We start from the raw sequence: 23,391 nt of genomic DNA, 5'->3' as shown, positions 1-23,391 counted from the left end.
TTTATTTATGTAGGTTGCTCTTTAGTTTATGGTTTGATTGGGTGTTGAGGAAGGTGTTTGTTGAGTGTTGATCACAAGTACGGAGGTCGCGGAATGCTGTTTATTTATTGTTATTAATTTATAATTAGTGCGTCTAACAAACAATCTATTCAAAAGGTAAGTGTATTGTGCAGAATTCTACCGTGTTTGCAAATTTCACCGCAGTACTAAGCCAATATAAAGTTATGTATCATGATTACATCTGTTTTTTAGTCCTATTTAATTACGCATTTCGGATTTTGCTCCCTGAATAATGCAATATTGGAATTCAGCAATGCGATTATGACATGGGCAGCGTGGAGAATAAAAGTATCGTTTACATGCGGTTCTAAAAATGTGACTAGACGCATGAATACCGTCGAGACGCATTGGTGGCGCTCCTTCTAAATATGGAACGGGTGTTAGTCAACGTTTGTGCTGTCCTCTGCGTCGTGTCAGTGGCAGTCCCTACGATTATGTAAGAACCCTTGAGGGTGCGCGTCGGCACGTGCATACGAGGCTGCACGCGGCGGTTCCACGTCGGAAGCACAACGTAGGACGCACGAGCACGACGCAATCGCGCACGCGGTCGCCGCGCTGGCCGGACACCAGTTTCCTAGCAACACGTTGTTGATGCCACTGCTGACCCAATGAATACAATAACACATGGTAACTAGCTGTTACATCACACCTCAATTGCATCGCGACAGTAAATTTGCTGCTTACGTTGCTAGGGTATCTATTAGCCATAACACAATTGTTTATGCAGATTGTTGGGGTATTTTTGATAGACAGTGATAGATTTTGAAGTTTCTGGGTAAGTGTCTTATTAGATTATGTCTTTAAATGAAAAAATAATCATGTGATGACCTTGGTATTTAATTTATTATTGTTTTTTAGTATCCTAAGCTTTCAACAAACTCATTGGTGCATAGTATGTTAAGCCTGGTGGTGCTGGCTATTTATAGAGTCTAGACCTTTGTGTGACCTAGATTTCAGTTCACACTTCCTGTAGGATTTCTAATTTTAAGTGTCACCCAGAGACAGTGTTCTAGTTTCAAAAGTGTAGATTCATTTTTAGCTTACTCAATTTACCTTTAAGAAGCTTCTCTATTTCTAAACAGCACAGTAACAACATACTATAATGTGCCAAACTCTGGTTCATTAACTTGCTCTAATATTGTTCTCATGTTCTTAAACTAGGTTTGTTGTATACTGTTTTAGAATTCATTGTAAATCATGTAGGAAGGGCAAAGACCCTATAATTATTTTTATACATATACGGGGCAAGGCAATATAGCTCGTTTCATTCTTGAATAATACTTATATTGTTGTATACAATTTACATTATTTAAAGTTGCTTCAAGGCTACATAATCTTTACTCAAAAGATAAGTATTTTGTGAATAGTTAAGATAGCATACCTTGGAGACAAGTGTTATCTATTATTGATACAATAAATATTATAAAACACCAAGCTTTTAGTAACAACCTGAAAGGTTTAGAGCAGTCTTTGAATCTTCGGTCTTTGAATTTAGAGCAGTATATTACTTCCAACATTATACATACACATTTCATAAATATGTTACTTTAAATTATTTGTTGTATAAATTATTCTTTTCTCAACAAACCTTTAAATAAACACATAGTTAAAAATACTTTCAGACACAAAACCAGTTAATAATAAAAAAAAGAATTTAGAAACCTTTAAATAAATATACCGTTACCTATGATATCAGAACCAAAATAAATAATGTTGAGTAATAGTGACATCATATCCTCATTAGACAAAATGAACTGTAAAGTGGCTTGTGATACTTGTTGATTGTTTACAACTCATAAACACTGTACTAAAATTTGTTTATTCTAGTAAAAATAAATGTATGGTTTATGAACTTATGCTAAATTGACTTGAACTACACTAAATATTGTAGTAAAAATCTACAGCATAGGATAAGGGAATTAAAACTGGTAGTAGGTTCTATATTTTCCTGTTTGTATTATTTGTTAGTCATTCATCAAATTTATTTCGAAATACAGTTTTCTAATAACATACTTCAACAACATACCAGCGCCGTAAGTAAAGCGCAAGGCTTTCCTGTTTTTCTCTACTTATTAATGATGAGAAGTTTCGTCCACGTGCCGGATACATTCTCATAAACAAGATTGTTGACATCCTTAAAGTACGCGTAGATAACGCTTCTCAAGCTACCTCGGGAACAAAGCTACTTAAACAACAAGCGTTTTCTAATCATATCAGTGTGATCGTTAACTAAGATTAAATCGACTAAATGACAACACTAATCCTGCACTTTCTGCAGGTCCATATTAAGGCATTGTAAATAATATCCGTCGTTAGATAATCACGCTTGTTTGTCAGTCAGCGTCTCGGACTCGCGGTACGAGTTCAATTCAATTCGCTGATGACACGGGGACGCCGCGACGCGACGCAACCACGCCATTACATTTAGCTGTTTTGTTACTATGCCAAGGTCACGCGATATTATGTGATTGTGTAGCTTCTACACGCGATAAATTAAAGATAAAAATACATGTATTTTCTTTTCGCTTTTTTACTAAATTCTAATTATGTAAATCCGTGTTGCACAACGTCTTCGTAGTGTTGTGATCGACAGCGTTCTGCTGTCATACTCAAATTGTTGCGTGAAATTTGAGACGAATGTCATAGACAGCATCCCTTCCATTAATAAGGGTATAGAATGTATAGATATAATTGAAGAAATATGAGAGGCTTCGCCAAGCTAGCATGCATTTACTTTGAGCAGAGCTCGACCAGAGTCAAATGTCCAAAAAGGATCTCGAAATTCTGTATAATTGTTTATACAGGAACAAGCTGTAAATAGAACGGAAAAAAGAGAACTGAACATTCACAATTTATATGATGTGCTACTAATTCACACCTGCTAATTTAAGTGCACCAAGAGATGTCTCAAAATTATCGCAACAGTAAGATACATAATAAAAAGTCAACTTCGGTGATTTGATCGTCGAGATAATGAACGTGGGACAATTAACAAGTGGTTTTATAGAAGCTAATACACTGACCTCATTGGTGATGTCATTAAAAAGGTCAACCGTGCACGTATGAATAGAAATGAAAAAGTAGAGACAGTTATCGGTATCGAATTAAATTTCTGCACTACATACGTTTTTGTCTTATCTACTGTTACCCAACTTTTTTCAAGTTGCCAGGTTCCCTCTCCTGATTTTTACGCATATATTTAAGCATTCCCAGCAATCAAAGTGCTTTTACACCGTAAACTTTGCTGTATATAAATAAGCAAATTTACTTATTAAACAAGACATTTATCTTTATTAGTATGGTGTCAGAGCCAAAACGAAGCTACTTACACCGTGTACATAGTGCCGAATTAATTTCGACGAAAGTCACTGACTAATAAGAGTATAAATAATTTGGACAGTCGCAACATTGCTTCCTAGGTACCTAGGTGTATAAATAATTAGGGAAGTCACATCTAAGTATCGTAGTACTTCACAACTTATTGCGTCGAAATGACAATGGGTGCGATCCACACAATGCTCACTGCGGCAAACGCTTGTGTGTACTTAGTTTATAATTTTCACGTCATCGTGGGATCTTTGTTTGATCATTTGACGACGCTGACGCGACGTGGATACCTTTTACGCAATACTAGTTCGTACCTTTATAGTTTACATAGTTTCTTAGAATCAACCTGATTACGTAGTCGGGTTTTGTCCAAACATCCGTAATCAAATCAGTTATTAAGAAGTACTCACCTAAGTTCGACCGAAAGTGAAAAGCGTTTAAGACCTTATTAAAATTGTTTACTGTAAACAATTTTATTTTCTACTAGGCATGTACACATAATAAAGCTAATGAATCATATTCTTCAATGCCAATGCTCATGCATTACGTGTGAGTAATTATAACATGAGCATAATAACGAGCTGACAGATGGCTTTCTTGGTGCAGATGGCGCCAATGCGCGGCGAGCGAGGCGGGTCCCCAGCGCGAGGCGCGCGCGCCTCTCTTCCACTGCCGCGCCGCCTGATCCGGCAGATCGCGCGGCACGTCGCTTCCAGCGGCCGCTCGCTACGACGCCTGGAGGTGTCTGGCAGGGTCATTGACAACTTTGACGACATTGAGGACGCGTCAGACGACTCCGATATGGAACAATCACAGCCAGCGTAAGTTTTTTTCTAGTTGTTATTGAATGCCTTACTTTAATCCTCCTATCTACAAAGACTTTCCTCGACTTGCGGTTAGTTTATATGCCACTAAGAACTACAAACTAGCTCCCGTAACCAGTAACAACTAGAAGCCCAATTAATGTACCCCATTTTTTTAGTAACTTCATATTCTAGAGAAGACCGGCAGTGCATCAGCGTTTTTGTCCGGAAGTTCGTAGGCGTCGTCAAGTACGTGACAAAGCAACACAAAGCTCAGGGTCATCGTTTCATCCACTTTAGAAAACACTGCTCTGCTATACTTGCTAATATAGAGATTGTATGGCAAGCTGACAAAACTTATACACAAGTCCACTTTCCATTTTGCGTTCCGTAATCCGATACGGATCTACCTGCGTAACGAAATGTGCATAGTAGGGATGTTTGAATCGAATGCTGTCGAACTGAATCTTACTAGACATTTAATAAAATATTCAATATCTTTGGAACGTAATACTGTCTTCGTTTTCTTCGACTAAAGGAAATTTTATTCCGTATTCCTTCATTAGTCGATAGTTCACATTCCGCCGTTCAAGGCACTGTCTAGATGTATGTTTATTAAATGTCTATTGACCTCATAAAGAGACTAGACAAGGAAATAGGTACGACGCCTGTACTGTTGGTGATAAAGTCGAGTAATCATTAAGTGCTCTGTTATTATTGTATTCTTTATAGCGAGAACCTTCACATTTCCTTTAATATAGCTCTGTGAAGTTATGTCAGCATTTAAGGATCGAGTTTTTTAGCGAAAGTGAATGAAAGACGTATGTGTGTCAGGACTGTGGCAGGTGAATGTGCAATCTTTGACTGTGATCTGTCATAGCGTGACTTTATATTGTAATTTCTCAATTTTCTTTAATATTTTAAAACTGTTGGCCAGTCAAACAATCGTTTTTTTTTATTTTTGTAATGTATTTTAATTATTTTTCTACATACTATATTCGTCCACTGCTGAACATAGGCCTCCCCAATTGCACGCCATCGAAATCTATCTTCGGCTGTGCCTGTTTTATCCTGTGTAACTTTTAAATCTGATTTTTTTATAATGGTCTTAAGTTACGTTAGGAGGATAAGCCCTTCCTGTTACATACGGAAGCATATAAAAGTTCCAGACGTCAAGCCATATCTCGTAACGAATGCCAACATTTGCATAAAGGAAGCTTGCGTAATACAAAGGACATGGCATCTCCATTCCTACCAAATTAGTAGTTCCTAACGTTGCCTGAATATTAATAATGGCATCAGACTTTTTATGAAGATAGCGGTTAGCGATAGCATCCTTCGCGACATTTATGTTTGCCACATAAAACGACGCAATAAAACGATCAAATATAATTGATTTAGGTATAACATTTTGATCTTGAAAAATGATCTGCATAAGTGATGCGTCATAAAAACTACTGTTACGCTATAAATAATGTATTTTATTGAAGAAAAACAATATTTTTATTCACGTGTTACCCATCACGTGTGAATCCCGACAATCACGTGCTGTTATGTAATAGATGCCCAACAAGTTTTATTAACTGTTAATTTTGTTAAACAATGTCTTCTTGTGACCTACTTTCGTCTTGTCCAGTCGATGTTGGATAGAGCTCGTAGTTCGGAATGTTACGCTCATAGGTGAAGCTGTATGAAATGAATTCAAAAAAATTGCTATAGAATTGCTTTTAGCGAGCTTTACTAGACATAATAAGAACAAATATTTTTGTAGTTACGAGTAACTCATAATTATCAATACGCTTTCATAGTAGAACCATTGTTTTCAATGCCGATAGTGCTAATTTTCTCCAGGTGGTAATTTTATTATGTATTTTGAGGTTGTTCAATATTCAGGAAGCAGACTCAAATATCTGCAAGGCCTTCGAATCAGGCCAAATTTGAGATTGTTGCTATCTAATTATCTTGTATATCAACATGTTTCAGGTCATCAATCAAGCATAAGTCAGTATAAAAACTGATAAATGTAATGTTGTTATCATTTCGCTAGGTTAGTGGGTAAGACAAACGAGTCGTGATAACATGGGAATAGACGTGATTGATAAAGAATGATTATGAAATATGTATGTGTGGCTATCACCGGCTATCACATACCAATTACATTTTTCGTCAATGTGGCAAGTTGGTGCAGAACAATCGAGTAATGAATAAAGAAAAATGAAATATTTAACATTAAACTGTATCCCACCAACCCAACTCATATCTAATACGAACCTCTGCGTAACATTCTGATTCACAGCCGTAGGATTCATCTCATGTGCTCATACGTCCAGAAAAGTCAGTCACATGACAAAATAACTGCTGTACCATATATTTTACACTAAAGCAAGAGATAATTTTTCTTGCGTGTTGTTCAGTATTTGTTCGTCCATTTCATTGAAGATATAGTCCCAGAAATAAACAGAACGGTTCACTTAATTCGTGTGACATGCAAGAGTGTGCACGTGATAAATATCCCAGCCGTTTATTAAAACCTTGACATTGTTCTAAAGAATTCCGGTTTCTTGGATAGAATTATTAGTACCTAAGTAATGCACTTTCTGAACCTCCAAGTGATTTGCAATGCTAAAAAATTTACAGCTGTATCCAAGAAAGACTGATCAAAATCTTTGTCGTACAGACAAATATACATTTTGGAATAATCCTTCTTGCATACTCTTGTCAGGATTTAGGAACCTAATAATAATGATTTTCTCCCAGCACCCGGGGCAGAAAATATCAGACTTTTATTATTGCAGCAAACCTTTACATGGAAATCCCATCACATGCCGTGTACAGATTGGATAAACAATTACAATAGCCAAGTTAAACTTCCTTACGTATCCTGAACCGCTAGGATCTAGGTACATACTTACTAACCTAGTATAAGTGTATCTTACACAAACTGTAAGAATGTATCTCTCTCATCAGGGTTGCTTGCGGAGGCAACGCCGGCAACCTGCCGCCGGCCGACCACGACGACGAGCTCACCAGTTTGAGCTGGCTCCAAGACAGAAACTTACTTAGAGGTAGCTAATAATATATGTGCTGTTGGTGATATTATGTTTTAAACCAAAGGATTCTTTACACTCTTTAAAGTGTCAATATAAAGTTGTGAGGAAGAGACGCTACTGTATTCCACTTACGAAGCTGTCACCTTAAATACGTCTTTTGTCTACGGACCTGCCCTATTCTTCTCCAAGAAGAAATAGACAATTTAGAAAAAGAGTGACCTTTTTCGTCATAACTTTTAATAGTTTGGGAAAAGCCATTTTTTTTAATTGACTATTTTGCTTGAGGGAAGTGGTTTTATGTCCATTTCACATACATAAGCCGTATTTAAAATATACGCGTGGTCTGTTTAAACTTGTTGTATAAATTCTATCTCGCCCAGTTGGAGAGCGTATTGATTTCGGGCATTAGTAACCTCGATACGACTTCAATATACTGAAGTCGCAATTACTGTGCTCCTAGTAATAATACCTATTGATTCAACACATGACTAGCTGCTGACAAATATAAACACACTGTTTGTTAAGCATTTTGGTATAATTACTCCATTTCCTTAATACAACCAAGATCACAAAAAAGATACTAGATACCTAGCGAAATGGTTTCCATTTAGTCATTACATTACTAGCCCGATCAAACCAATGCAGTATTATAAAATTTCAGCCAGCTGAATGGTATAAAAGCCGTATTAACGGAAGCCAAGCAATCGATTTCGTATGAAATCAAACAGACATCTCAGCGGCATTGAAATGGTTAATAATGAATGTGATTCGTCAATACACCCGACATTTAACAACAATTCATTGACACCTTGCGAGCTCCTAACTGTATTATCTTTGATCAATGCCTTGTATTTATTAAACACTTGTAACCGCTTTACGTCCGGTTGTTACCAATTTCTTTTTTTATCGCTGTAAGCCCGTTCGATACGAAGACAAATTTCCTACCAATTTGTATAAAAAAATAATCGAATAATACCTTAAATGTACTATAAAATGCATTTTAAAACAAGCCATGGCAACAGTATAAATACCGCTTCGAAATGAAAATGAACCGTAACAAAACACAGACTGCACGTTTTATAGTTAGTTCCTAATAATTTAGAATGGCAAACAGCATTAGTTTTTGCACTAACGTGATTAATTGCAACGGTTATGTATTAACTCGACGTAGTACTGAACAAAAACTTGTTCTATTCCAGGTATAAACTTAACAAAAAATGGCGTGGATATGGAGGACACAAAAATGATAGACAACCAAATCATTGTGAAGGTGAGTGTACAATCGAACACATTTGAACAACGTCCTTATATTAAACTATACATTGAGTGCAAAAATCACTACACTGGCCTGCAAAATGCATTAGCTAATGATCGACAATCAAGGGAGGGTGTGGTCCTACCAACAACTTACATGTACACAAAACAGTACGATTCATACCATTTATTGACACAAAATATTATCAATATAGCAATAAAACTAGAAATGAAAGTCACACTTGATAAAAGGGCTTCAAAGTTCATTTTTCAATGCCTTCAGTAATCTATTAGGTGTCGTGAGTTATGCAATTGGCGTACCGGTAAACATTATCGTAGATATTAAGAGAACCGCATGATGTTATCACCTATACCTGTCGTACTTGCGTAGTTCAATATAGGGAGATTCAACGTTAATTTGATACTCACGGTCTATCTAAACATGTCAATGATAATATTATCAAGGTCTCTAACAAAAAGGGACAGGCACGTGACTAGGTAGCATCAAACCAGGTTGATCCGTAGATGGGTGATCATTTTCTCACCGATTCCCCTCCGCTGTGGAGAGTACATAAAGCTGTTGATTTGAGCTGTCATGTGACAATTTTTCGTCGTCGTTATTATTAACTGTTTTAGGTGGAAGGAAGTGTTTCCTTATTCCGCTGTATTGATAATCGCTGAGTAGACGACAAGATTTAAAAGAAAGTCATTTTCCCAAAATGTTTCGATGACAATGTAATTTTGCATAACCTGATGATACTTGAAGTTCCTACTGTTTAAATTACACAGGTTTCATCTTCATGTCTAAGAAGAAAATAGATATACTGTTCATCAAAGTAAATAACAGATTTTTAAAGAAAATAACGATTAACCTAAGCTACAAATGTACTACAATACATTTTATTAGATGTCTGTATACGGCCTCATATGTAACCCAAGATCAAAGATAATATCTGAACCGAGGTTGAGGATTAATTAATTAGTAATTATTAGCGCTTCTATAGTATTAGATATTACATAAAAATATATTACTTTCGGTTATGTTCATTGGCAGTTAATGAGATAATACGAAGACACTTCACATTTGTATCGGCATGGACTTGTAGTCCCAGTTTTGTTTATTATTTTTTTGTACCCTCAGAGACATGAAAAGTACACAGATTTCGGGAAAATGAGTACAGTTCTGAAATTGAAAGGATTTGTTTTACGTTGTCGAAGAAGTGTAATTGCGCGTCCTTCCTTAAAATAGAGACGCAAAATCGTCTCATTAGGTACTTCATTATATCTGTTATCCGTATCTCTTTTAATATACAACTTTGATACGATAGTCTTCACCTATCGGAGTACCGAACTCAAATTCCCTAATATTGGCTATCGAGTAAAGGTAATGACAATGCGAATACGTAGGCGGGCACGTGGTACGGCTTTACCGTAAGCGCCACGTCTATCTCGGTAGGTAATGCGCAAAGATTGCACAGTGCGCAACTCTAGATAAGCTTCTAAAGCCTGCCATTGTAACTTTAGTAACCTACTTTCTGTAAATTGTAGGACACGACAGGTGGGATATTATCTATGTTTTCTGAGATAGAGCGATCGTCAGATGTTTGTTTTCGCGTCACTGCGTATTGTAGCAACATGGCGCGGAAACTAATGCGTCTGTTTGAGCTTTATTTTAATCAGAGTCGTCTTAAGTTGTCGACAAATGATAAAAATACGAATCGTTCTATTGAACTGATTATTACATTACTATATACAATAATGTCCATGATTGTCACAGACGCCAGAAAACGCTTTCCCGCCGTCCATTCGTGTATACAATAAATTAAATAAGTTGCATGACTAGTGTTTCCTAAAAATGAAATGCACTCGAAAGTAATTTAGCTTCGTACAATGCTCGCATGCAGAAATTTAATGAAGTGTTATTACCAAGTAAGTTCCAATAGCAACGGCTTAAACTATATAGTTTCACAGCTCAATAAATGTAGGTTTATGACACATTTACAACATAGACACGATTGTATTATTTTTGTAGACATGCGTTTCGGATGTATGAAATTTTCAACAAAACTAGGATTTTATAGCCCAAAGACAAAACGATATGTCTGCGAATATTCCATATTTAAGAAGTCCTGTCGACAAAAGTAATAAATGCGAACCATTGTGTCGGCGAAACACCTAGGAGAAACTTGCTATCGAAGAATCTCGCAAAAATACGTCCTCTCGTCGATCAGTCTAATGCACAACGACTGTCGGAGAACGGTTACAGAATCCAAGCAGAGACCTCTTTATAAAAATAATGCCACAATTACTCCAATCCCTGTTACCAGCTCCTTATATCCAAAAGCCACGTAATAAAAAAGCCAATCAACTTAAACAGTGAATCGTGACTTGCAATCTGTTGATAGTTATTACTTTGTTTAACGCCCTTCTGAATATAGGTAGTAGGTAGAACATAGCAACAACCTTTACAAGCTGTAACGTGTAAGGAACTAATTAATTAAATATTTCGATAAGTTAATCGTTATTAGCAAAAAGTGCTTTACACAGCATAATTTTATAATGTAGGGTATTTTAAGGTGAAATAGGAAAACTATTCGCGACACTCAAGGTTCGAACAAAGTCATGACCACATAACTACGTTTATTCTTTTTGTAATTTTTGTTATTGCTGCAATATAAATACATAATCTTTGCCAACTTCAAAGCTATCACGATTTACGATGTACAATTCACACCCAGTTGCGGAAAGTCGGATAGACAGCGAAACCCTCATTAGAATTTTGTTTTAACGCAACCAAAAAATGAAAACAAATGTCTAAAAGTTGAAAACTAACATTACGTGGCAAAACTTCAAAAAGATCATTAACAAGAAGGTAAAGTCCAAAACGAATTAATTATTTCTGGCTATTCTTTAAATTATCGTTAATTGAATCGATCATTCTGACTTTCAGATTTACAATATTATGAGTAACCAGTACTGACTGCTGTTATAAAAATTATACATCATAACTAAGATCAATAGAATTTTCTTTTGTTACGGTTGGTGTTTACAATCGGGTTGTTTTATTAACACAAGTGCTTGTTGAACTGATGTCGTGCAGCGATTGTACGGAGGAAGCACTAATTTACTCCCGACCTAGTTTTTTCTATTGGTTTTTAACTTAATTTGTGAAACTTCCAAATATTGGAGGATAGTGCCTAGGAAGTATTTAATTTTCTTCGCTTTTTATTGGTTGATAATGTCATTCATTCTGTTTCGGCACTTGGCAATGACGATTTAATTTTAATATCGGTTTATTTACAAATGTTTCACCTGAGTCTATCTTGCATGTTAATATTACTCTGTAAAATTGAGTAAGGCAAAATTTCTAATACTCTACAAAATATTAATTTCCAGCTGTTGCTCGCGGCTTCGCCCGTTGTAATATATGCGAAAAAAATTCCTTCTTTAGTCTCCATACAAAATTCATAGAAATGGGTTCATCCGTTTGGGTTCGAAAAGGTTATAAGCAGACACTTAAACGTACAAAAAAGTCACATACTTTCGCATTTATGATATCACTGTGATAAGTTGGGTTAAGTATTTAAACAAAGTCAATACACATTCTTTCGTTCGACACAAGTTGTTCGTATTTAACTTCTTTTGTAACAGCTCAAACACCAAACAACTTCAGTTGTATATATTAACTTTACGCTACCTACTATAATTTTTGTTGTTCACAGAGAGAAACCAAAACTCCCCCGCCAGTAGCGCGAGTACCGTCCCCTCCGCGCACACCATGCAAGGCGCCCCCCTCCCCGCCGGTGAACACGCACACCAAGCCGCCGTACTCGTTCTCCTGCCTGATCTTCATGGCCATCGAAGCCGCACCCGCTAGAGCTCTTCCCGTCAAAGAGATTTATGCGTGGATCGTGCGGCACTTTCCGTACTTCCGACACGCGCCCCAGGGCTGGAAAAACAGTGTGCGGCATAATCTCTCGCTAAATAAGTGCTTCCACAAGGTATGTAAACATTTCACTTCAAAAAAAAAATGATGTGATATCTAGTAATATGTGTTATTAAAGTAATTTTTCGTCATCCAGGTTGCGGCTGCACCGGGTCTTGGTAAAGGCTCACTTTGGACAGTAGACCCGCAGCATCGTGCTTCATTACTACAGGTGGGTTTGTGAATATTTATCGGCGGGTAGTGCATTGTCGAATTTGTAGCAATAGTACGAAATATCTTAGTTCGAAAGGCACAGCCATTTGCCCATAGTGATAATTATAATGTGGCAGACAAGCAGTCATAATGCCAAATAATATATCACAGAGAATGGCGACTATCTATTTGTTCCTGATAATGTGGTATGCGGACACCGCTATGAAGTTTTAATCAGAAGTCGTCTCCGCAGGCATTCGGGCGGCAGCCCATCCCCGCGGCGGGGGAGGTGGAGATGAGCTCGGGCGGCGAGGCGGCCGAGCCCGAGCGAGCCTCGCCCGAGCGCGGCGAGCGGCCCGAGCGAGGCGAGCGGCCCGCGCGCGCGGCCCTGCTGGCGCGGCGGCTGGCCGAGCCCGAGCCCGGCGCCGACGAGTACCTGGCCGCCGCCACCGTGCTCGCCATGAAGTACGGGCCCGCCGTGCTCGACCAGGTAACGTCTTAAACATACTAATTAAAATAACATGTATTATGAAAAAAAAATGATTTCGTGTCAACCTCACTTGTGCGTACTAAGAATGTTTTACTTTGAATGATGACATTGAGCGTGTATTATGCAGTTGCCGCCGGCGGCGCACCTGGTGATCTCCCGCTGCGCGCGCGACGAGCACTCGTACAGCGGCGGCGAGGAGCGGCGCACGGCCGAGGCGCTGCTGAACCTGGCCGGCGTGCAGCCCGCGCCGCCGGCCCCGCCCGCCCCGCACGCGCCGCCCGCCACGCACGCGCAGCCGGCGCACAGCTAGCCGCGCCCGCGCGCCCGCCGATAACTCCACGCTTCCAGACTTCGCCGGTATGGACTTGTATACTCGTAAGACATGATGTGTGTACAGTAACTCTCGTATCGACGTCGTCGTCTCAGTCTGTACCCATTACCGTCGCATTTTAATTTATCTTCGGTGTGTGATACGGACTACATCAGCGATGTTACCCCTTCCAACTTAAGGCGTGTTATCTTATATTTAAATACCTGGTAGATCAATTTATTTTGCGACAAAGACCAGTGCTTGAAATTATCAAGAGTTTTCAGAAATATTGACGTACTTGCGTTATGTTATGCGGTTCTAAAATACTCTTCCCACAAGAGCACTTCTATAAAATATCCTTCTAAAGTTATGTATAAATTTTTGAATCTGTGGAATTTAATTTTCAAGGAAAATAAAATGAATGGGGCATAGCCTCTATAAATTCAGTGATTCTATATTGACATATGAGTTCGTAGAACGACAAATATTATAAATAATACATATTTGAGATATTCTTATATGTCTGTTGTCGCAATTTATTAAATAGGCAAGAAAGTTTACCATTCTCTAGTCCAATAAAGACAATCCATATAAACAAATCTCAGTGAGATACAGATGTCTTTACTATATACAAATTATATTCAATATGAAATAGTTATTGTGCTTAGGTAAAAGGCTCATGCTGTCTAGTTAGGACCTGACTATTTTCTCATTCAATGTTTACCGAGTGTACAACATCACATTTATCATGACGACATCGACAGGTGTTCGCAATCCATGTTGTTAAAATAATTACACTTTACATAATAGTAGTTACTTATAGTGATAGATGTGATACTACTGATACTATTTAGTATGAAATATTATTTAAAAAGGATTGAAAATAGTTGAATAGTTACGCCCTTATGCATTTAGGTTTTCCCCCATTTACTATAGTCAATCAATCGTAATATATTATAAGAAATAATTATTCTTAAAATAATTTTAAAAGTGTTGCCGTGTTTCCGTCGATCAATATTGATTTTATGCCGAATGTTGCCAGAATAATATATGTTTATTACATTAAATAGAGTTGCTATTGTGCATAATTAAAGACGGAAGTGTGGTGCATTATAGGTATTAAGTTATAATTATTCTTTATTAGTTAATTACTTTGTTTCGTCTACATCTATAAAGATACTTTAAGGTACATTTCTCCGGTAAGTTTAATGTTGAAAATTGTTGATTCTAAACTGAGCAATATTAAATGTATAAATCTTTATAATATACCTTGTGATCTGAACATACAAATATGTATACAGGGCGATCAAAATGTATTTTTATCTATAAAAAATTATGTTACTCTCAGAAGTGATAGTACATGTATATACTTACATTATAGCATATAGTTGCATTAGCCATAAGCAAGCCGTATTTTGTGTTCATAAACCAAGGGATCTATTTCATACAATCGCCTCCAGTGTTTACAGAAAACTTATATATCATATTGATAAGGAAATATAACAACGTGTCTGTTCGTGATTAGATGAAATATGTACTCAAACAATTTTACCATTGTATTCACTAGCCAGTAGCCAGTTCCCGTTGTCTCGCAGTTAAGATTTAGTAATTAATGGCAATCGCCTCAGAATTATAGGGAAGTTAATAATTGTAACATTAATTTTCAATATATAACGTAGCTGCTTCCTCTATAGCCTATAACTACCGTACATAAATGTCTGTAAGTTAAATAAATTTAAAAGTCCTTATACTATTTATTAGAGCTCTATTTTCAGTACTATGAAACAATGACACGAAAAATTACGCATGACGTATGAAAGTTGCTATTGTAAGCAGCCAAAAAAAATCAATACCTCTTATATTGGTGTGGTTAATACGCTAATAAATTATTTACTAGTATTTTCACACTTAGTAATGTATTATATACGTGGTATGAGGCCGTTTTCTCTCAAGTGCCTACTAAAATGCTTCTATTCTATCGTTAGATAATTGTAACTGGAGTACGGAGTGTTGTTAGAGGGATGAGCGCCGGAATAAATATAATTTGTAATAGTTAATGTAATATTCATAAAATGGGACGTATTCATGGATGTTAACATACTACTTACATTTAATAACACCAAATAACTAGTGATAAGTAGGCTGTGACATACTTAGAATATAATACATGTCGATAGATAAGTCCCTTTAAATGTCTAGTTCATACTTAAGATCCCCACAATGTGAAACGTCAGTAAAATCATATTTATCCGGTGCTCTCGGCGACGCCTTGAAAGAATACACCAAATAGTGTTTATTGTGATAAAACTTCAGTTTAGGCTAAAATTTGTTTAAATGTCTCGTAATATTAGTTTGGGGTTTTGGTATATAAATAATATCCAATGGTCTCCTTCACCACAGTTTACAAAAAATGTATTGAATGTGAGCATGTAAAGACACGCATACGTAAACTTTGGTGTGGGAATGTCTTGATATACATCTAGTGTAAGCAATTATAATTTTATTTGAATTGCTTGATTAGTACAATTTCATTGGAGTTTCGCGGACGTATTTACGCGTAGGAGTACTAGACTGATGTAATGACTGATTTGTGATGAAGCAATATTATTTATTAGTGAAATTGATATATTTTTCGTTCACACAAACCTGCGGCTTGTTTTTCGCATGCCGACTGCCGTAACGTGACGGGATGTGACGTTACAATGTTTTAGAATATGCCAAATGAATATTATAACTACAAAAAGTTTTAGAATTTGCTAATGCATTTTAGTTGTTTTTTTATTAAATAATCTAAAGTTTGAAAAGAAAACATGTCTGCAGGAAATAAAATGTATATTTTGCCTAAACGCAGCGCAAGCTTAATTGCAATATAAATTTGACCTCAATGGATAAAATCAAATGCTTCAAAATCAGTAGCGTAGTGATTCATTTTTTTTTTTCTAAAAGCTTAACATTAATTGACTTCCTCGAAACTTTCATTTTCTTTAGGCAAATGAATATGTGTGCCAAATGTTTATGAAAATGATAAATAACATTATTACCATAATATATCAAGCAAATTCAAATACCAGTAATATGAATGTATTTATAATAATAAAATACTATGTAACGCATAGATAGATTAGGTCGTAAGTGATATTATAGTAATATAATTTAATTGCTAAATAATTAAAATACATACATTTTTGCTGTATTTAGGAGCGTCTTCCATCTTACTCGTATTGTTTTCTCTTAGATAATTAACCGTTATAGAAATGAGTTTGCGTAAAATACTCTTGGAGAGATCTTGAGAGATTAGTCCGTATGTGTGCTACCTTTGAGGTATAATGTAAACATTCGGCGACTGTGTTATAAACACGTCTTTGATTTAAACATGAATGTCGTATTAAAATACACTGATAGTGAAGAGCAATACACTTTACGTGAACTTCTTTCTCTAATAGGCCACAACTAGCCTTTCTTTCGGTGGTATGTAGATAAAATTTTACAGCAATAATTAGTACCTAATTGTAGTACTTTGCTGGTAGATGCTACGTATATAATTATGTGTGATAAAACGCGATTTATTTATTAAGTGCTGTGTTAAAAATAAATTTTGTGATCGAAAGTAATAATGTGCAATATGCCTCAGCTGTTGTCAATGTTACAAACGTAAAGAATTTAAAATATGTGTTTAATCATTTTAGTTTCCGCTTAAATCTGTTGGAAATTGAGTTATTTAATTTTAAAGTAAAATATAACGAAAGTTACCAACTTATGATCACAAAATTTATTTCGAAGGTTATATCAATATGATATTAAAATTGTTATACGGCTCAGAATATGTGGTTAAAGAAGTTTTTTTATCGATTAATTTATTTTAGATTAATTAGTGAAGCTGTTATATTTTGTTTGTAAAACGGAATTTTTAAACAAAATATAGGTCTTTATTTGAATTAGGTGATATTTGTTTGGAATTATCGTTTTACGTACGATATTATGGCGTCACCACTGTACATTAAATTTGTTTGTGTATCACCTGAATGATGGTGAAATGTTAAAGAATGTAGTTCAACAGTGATGTGTTATTTTACAGTAGTGACGTCATAGTTTGCTAAAAGCTAGCCCTATGTTGGTATGTCCGAACTATATTTAAGTATAAAATTAAATTATTGTTGTTGTTGATATTTTGCCGGCTTTTGAACGACACCACTCTTTATTAATATTATTGCTATTGTTGAGAGTTATTGCCAAATTTTTATTTGTTCTAAAATCTTTTTGTCTTTGTACATATCCATTAAATAAATTATGTACCGAGGATGTTTCGTTTTATTAATCATTCCGAACTTTAACACACGAATTCCCGAATAATAAAATGATGATGAAAGTATGCCTTGGCACTAAATGCATGCAAGACTGTGATCATTAAAACACGAGTGTTAAATACTGAATCCGTTTTATTACAAAAAAAGAACAAAAGCATGACTACAACCAGTCAGTACGTAAACATACAATAATAATAATATTTGTCTTAAAATTACAATATGATGTCTACCTTATTTAACCTCTATTAGAATAACCAAAGTTCGCCTCATCGCATACCGCAATAAGATGTATATCTATTTCAATTTCAATTCAGATACTTTATTGAAGAACAAGCTTACTCAGAATTTTTTATTTCGTTTATAAACAAACTTAGTCCATGAAAGTGTATGTATAATATGTATCTAAGTGATTTGTCAATATAACCTAATTCGGTTGTCGTATTTATTGCACACGCGTTCAATAAATCTAACCATTAAATCTTCTTAGGAAACAATATTTGGGTCGAATTCACGCCTTGTCAATTTTTTTATTCTACGTTGTGACTAATCTCAGCTAGTAACATCGATTTTACCACATACATTTTACCAACGAAATAATTATATAACAACTCGTCATTTATTTGTATGAAAATATATATAACAGTTTAAAGAGTATCTATTTAAACATATTCTCCTGTTCAGTGCATTTACTATAAGTTTTTAAAGTATGATAGTTGCCAGTGTAAAAAAGACAGACATGGGAGAGAGGAATTGTAGGGCGCCATTTTATTTATACAATGGCAACCTTGCTTTAAGAGCTCTAGTAAACGCACTGTATGCTACATCTATGATCTATCGTGGCAAGTTCATTCCCTTGTGCTACGAGTGAAATTATTCCATGTAATAACAACAGAATCGAATCGTATTATGTTTGCTACAACTGCTCATGAGAAATATATCTGTCGGGCCTCGGCGGGAGACTGTTCCATCGGGCAGTATGGGCATTTCAATCTGAAAAATGCAAATTTAGTTCATGATTTTGTAACAAAATAGCTGCGATTGTGGAGGGGTGCAATGATAAGCATGGCGACTTGTACAATAGATCCTATTTAATTTTAATCTATTGTTGAAATTCATGTGCAATAAACAACAATCCATTACATGAATGTTGATTCATGTTTGTTCACACTTGAATAAAATATAATCAGAACTTGATGTGAACGTATATGTCGATGATTGATATATGAGTTTGAATGCCAACTGTAATGTATAAGGCGACTATCAACATGCCCCTAATGTTTTCTTAGATAAAGATTCGATAATTATATTAACGTCGTACTTAGTGTCAACTTCCTAATCTCCGAAGAAGTAATGCAATACAAAAAATGGAGTGTTTTTATATCAGATGTAAACCAGAAATGATAACGAATATCAAGACGTTTGTTATTTATTTTTTTATCAAGCAAAAAGTTTTAACCTGTAAAAATACTCCTAGCCTAAATGCTGTGCAGAAGCGTCACCATAAATAATTATCTCTGTTTATCCGCACAAAAAAGACAGAATATTATGGATCAACATTTTTCCAACAACTTGGCTGTAACATATTTGTACAGAATAAAAGTAAGTGCTATACTAACTTGGCTCCATGGCGAGTTTGTTGAGCGCGTCCCTAGATATGACGTGTCCGCACAGCAGCCGCATCGGCGGGTTCTGTTCCGACGCCTGCTGCCGCAGGATGGGACACGCGAACACCGAGTGGTAGCCGCCGCCATCCTCACCAAGATCAACTGGAATATAAAAAGTTTTTATTTAGTTAGTAGACCACAGTACGAAAATGCGGGAGTCGTTATGTTATTGTGTGTTGCTACGTATCAACAATGACGTTATATGTGGTTTATGTTCTTCGGTATGAGGCCGACGTTTCTTTTATAGTGTACTGGCGAACGTTAAATGGATGTCTTACTGCAAATATTAGCAGGTAACCGTAAAAAAGTATTAGGATGAAATTCCTTCAGCAACCAAATACAGTCAAAGATGCTGAGAGGTTATTTACGGGTCACTCAAAAATTTTCTTTAAATTTATTAATATGCAGTGGATAAACATAATGTTTGTATGTGATGTGCAGAGTATTGTATGTGCATACCTCGAAGGGCAGCTCGTCGTCGGACCAGGCGGCGATGACGTGCGGGTGCGACATCTTGGCGCGGATGTCGTGCAGCGCGGGCAGCACGCGCGCGCCCGCCAGCACGCCGCCCGCCAGCGGCGACAGCGGCGCCAGCGCAGCAGCGCGCACGCCTCCTTGATGAACAGCTCGGCTGCCTCCGCGCCTGCATCGAGACAGTAGCACACTCAAACAAACACTGCATTATAAACACATGTCTAGGCATCCGTTAAGGATAATGACGGCCCGATACTTTTACTACTACTGCAATCATCCACTGTCAACAACAAAAATCATCATAATTAAAATATTTTGACGTTGAAAATTGACCCCTGTCATGTATTACACGTATTGCACTTTCATTGTTGAAGTGTAGACACGAAACTTTAGTGATCATGAAATGGGTAAATAGACGAAAAATATATTTTTCATAGTAATTATTCGTAATGTAAATAATTCGTGTGGTAGTGTGTTGGCATCGTACCGAGCGCCTTGGGGTCGAGCAGATGCTGGTAGATGCTGGGCGCGGGCCCCGCGCCGGGCGTGCACCAGGCCAGCGCGCACACGGCGGCCTGCAGCGCGCGCTCGTGCCGCGCCGCGTGCGCCGGGAACTGCCGCCGCGCGTACTCGATGGCCGCGCCCACGCCCTGCTCGCGGCCAGCTGCGACCAACACACCATTTAAAATAACTTCAGATAATTGCCACAAATTTTAGACATAATTTTGAACAATTATCTATTTTCTAGGATGCTTGTGTTCTACAAGCACAAGCTAAGTCCTAGAAAAGTCAGGACACAAGCATTGTGCAGAAAGGTATCATTTGCATTTCATGTTTTTTATTTCTTCACCATTTCAAGTCAACAATACCACAACTGACAACAGGTAACACACCTTGAGTGCCTGCATCCTATGCAAAGTGAAGGGTAGTGGAGAGTTGTGTAACTCATGAGCGCGGCGCTCGACCCAGTGCAGGGCTGCACTGGGGTCGCCCTCAGCAAGCGCGGCCGCACAGCGCTGTAGTAATGCAAAGTGCAAGTCCGCTCCACTCCTGTAACATTCGCTTCTGCCACGAAGGTATCGCCCACGTCTTCTAAACCCTGTTGGATGTTTTGATAAAATATTTTTTTAGTACATGCATGTAATATCTATGTACAATAGTCGTGTTTTAAGGCGGAGTACTGGTCCCTCAGAAAATTAACTATGCAACGTGCAATACCACTTAGCAAGGATAACATGCAGAAAAAAGCATGTTTAACCAACCATTCAGAGAAAATAATTGAAGGTTTATGTTAATAACTGTGAAATTATACAGGTTTTTATCATGATACTGTTCTATAATAATTTGTGAGATATTAGTTTTTACTTACCTGTCTATATAAATGTTGTGCGATAGCTTGTTCCATGATAGGCCTATTGACATCATTACAAAATGACTCAGCCTTTGGTGCCACCGAGGCATAGTCAGCTATAAAGTGCCTATCAATAGATTTTCCCACTCGCGATACTGTAGCATGAAGTTCTCTATGCTCTATGGAGTAAAACGAAAATTAAGATAAATATGAATGTGAAATGTTTATAAAGACTTCATGTTATTACACAATACATATACACATTTCTATGTGTTTATACGAGTACACGTCTAGTGAAGTAGAAGTGAGTTTAGAAGCATTCATCCCAGTATGCATTGAAGTAGAACTTACCAGTAGACATCTGAAACACAGCCTGTTTAACAGAAGCTGCCAGGTCAGTCACTGACATGGCCTGTGCTGGTATGAGCGGGGTGTTGGCAGGTTCTAGAAAAAAATATAAGGTCAATGTTTGTTTATATATAACAGCAATTATTTGATTTTTATGTTTGTTAGAAAATAACAAAGTTTCTTTAGTGTTTGTATGTCATTGGTTCACAAATCAATGTAATAAATAAGATATATGCACTATTATTGTTTACAAGAATAAGATGTGGATCTGAAAGTGGGTATTCTTTAGTAATCGGCTGCATTAATAGGAGGGTGGGGATGGGGGGAGGGGGGAGGGGTGGTGCCCAGGATATACCCCCTAAAGGGAAAAGATGCGGAAACGTATATTTTTTGAGATTTTTTTAAATTTAGTTTTGAGGTTAGGAGTGTCAAAACGGTGTTATTGGCTCGGTCGACGGAGCCCCGCTTCGCGGGGCTCCTACTTCTGGTGGTTTAAAAATAAATAACCACGAAGTGGTTGGCGGGGTCTATTCGCTCGCTTCGCTCGCTCAACGACCCGCCAACCACTTCTAACCTAACCTGTCCATGTCGGGGTGCTCCGATCGGGGTGTTAACTATGATGATGGTTCTAGATTTAGTTTTATACATTTCAACATTTTACATAAATTTCGATTTATATGATAATCATCATACAATTTTAGAAAAATCACAATACGAAACACGGACTAAAACAATCGCGAACGAAAAGCGAATGAACTAAATGAACTATTGGAATGTAATTACACTCTTTGACAGTTGAGTGACACTTCAATATGACGGTTAGAGTGAGAAAAACACTAGTTTTTGCCATACATTATAAAATTTTCTGTTTCATTTTTTGAGAATTAACCTCAAAACTTTAATTTAAGATTTCTCAAAAACTACACATTTCCGCACAAAAACACTTTATATTATAACTCGGGGCATCATTGCCGATCTATTAAAACCAAAAACACCCAGTAATTCGTGCAGCCCGTTTCTAAAGTCAACCCTATTATAATGTTGATAAGCAAGAATCAAGTATTTTAAGAGAAATGAAAAACCCAGTCAATGTGGTCTGCTTTGTTTATCTGCTTGCATTGACATTCAATAATATTTTACTTATATTCGACGACATACTCATAAAGCAAGACATACGTATGTGGTAGATGCGCAAATAGTCAAAACCACACAACAGCCTAAATAAATAAAAAATGAAAAATACCATGTCATGGCCCAAAAATATACACAAACACACAAACATGACACTGAACAAAGGACACTTACGTTTAGCTATTTCCTTCCTTAAATCTTCCACTTGGTCTATTATATCTTGTAAAACTCTGTTTGTATTATCATTTAGAGAGTTAAATTTTGTTAAAGCTTTATCCAAATCTTGTTCAACCCCAAGACACGAATCCATGGTTAAGTGATCACAATATCGTGGTATATAAACACCGTTACGTAGTTCTAGCAGTAAATACGGCAAATGTTACTAGGAAAGTCACGTTTAATAGCTATGTAATTTAAACAATTTAGATGTATTTTATGAAAACAGACATTTTGCTTTCTACTGAATTTCTAAATTACACAGATAAAAATGAAATGTCATTTACTTTTAGCACTTTCAAAATATTGGCTGTATTGGCTACAGAAATAAACAAGAGAGTTGCAAAGAGTTGCTAGGTATAATACTTTTAAGTTATTATATTAAAATTTGCTTATTTCTTTGTGAAGGAAGATTGCATTTAAAAATCTGTTTAAATTAAATAAAGTCAGATTATAATATAATTCCTGTTT

At 36.6% G+C, this 23,391-nt stretch overlaps 1 protein-coding gene, 1 long non-coding RNA gene and 1 pseudogene across 5 annotated transcripts; 1 reads left to right on the top strand and 2 right to left on the bottom strand.

Annotated features, from left to right (window-relative positions):
• Positions 1 to 22: 22 nt before the first annotated feature.
• On the top strand, positions 23 to 16,371 carry LOC113508061 (forkhead box protein N3-like). Of its 4 annotated transcripts, none has more exons than XM_026891026.1 (8): positions 23 to 156; positions 3,994 to 4,208; positions 7,158 to 7,255; positions 8,440 to 8,510; positions 12,217 to 12,495; positions 12,577 to 12,651; positions 12,871 to 13,122; positions 13,250 to 16,371. In XM_026891026.1, the coding sequence occupies exons 2-8, from the start codon at positions 3,994 to 3,996 to the stop codon at positions 13,430 to 13,432; spliced, it is 1,173 nt and encodes a 390-aa protein (XP_026746827.1). In that variant the 5' UTR covers positions 23 to 156; the 3' UTR covers positions 13,433 to 16,371. The 4 variants fall into 4 exon arrangements, with proteins under 4 accessions (XP_026746827.1, XP_026746824.1, XP_026746825.1 ...); XM_026891023.1 differs by having other exon boundaries at positions 3,976 to 4,208; XM_026891024.1 differs by having other exon boundaries at positions 24 to 156; positions 3,976 to 4,208; positions 12,886 to 13,122.
• A 1,479-nt stretch (positions 16,372 to 17,850) lies between these two features.
• On the bottom strand, positions 17,851 to 19,497 carry LOC113508063. The gene is made up of 2 exons (XR_003401978.1): positions 19,353 to 19,497; positions 17,851 to 18,726 (listed from the first exon to the last, which is right to left on the bottom strand). It is a non-coding gene; the product is annotated as an uncharacterized LOC113508063 (long non-coding RNA).
• Positions 19,498 to 19,548: 51 nt separating this feature from the next.
• LOC113508062 lies at positions 19,549 to 23,243 on the bottom strand (annotated as a pseudogene).
• Positions 23,244 to 23,391: the final 148 nt, after the last annotated feature.

The sequence above is a fragment of the Trichoplusia ni genome, unplaced genomic scaffold, assembly GCF_003590095.1.
Source record: "Trichoplusia ni isolate ovarian cell line Hi5 unplaced genomic scaffold, tn1 tig00003723, whole genome shotgun sequence".
NCBI lineage: Eukaryota > Metazoa > Arthropoda > Insecta > Lepidoptera > Noctuidae > Trichoplusia > Trichoplusia ni.
This window is presented reverse-complemented; position numbering and strand designations above follow the sequence as displayed.

Coding starts and splice junctions, on each gene's coding strand:
- LOC113508061 (XM_026891023.1), top strand. CDS start 3,976: ATGGCTTTCTTGGTGCAGATGGCGCCAATGCGCGGCGAGCGAGGCGGG. Junction 4,209..7,157: donor ATGGAACAATCACAGCCAGC/GTAAGTTTTTTT, acceptor CTCTCTCATCAG/GGTTGCTTGCGGAGGCAACG. Junction 7,256..8,439: donor AGACAGAAACTTACTTAGAG/GTAGCTAATAAT, acceptor GTTCTATTCCAG/GTATAAACTTAACAAAAAAT.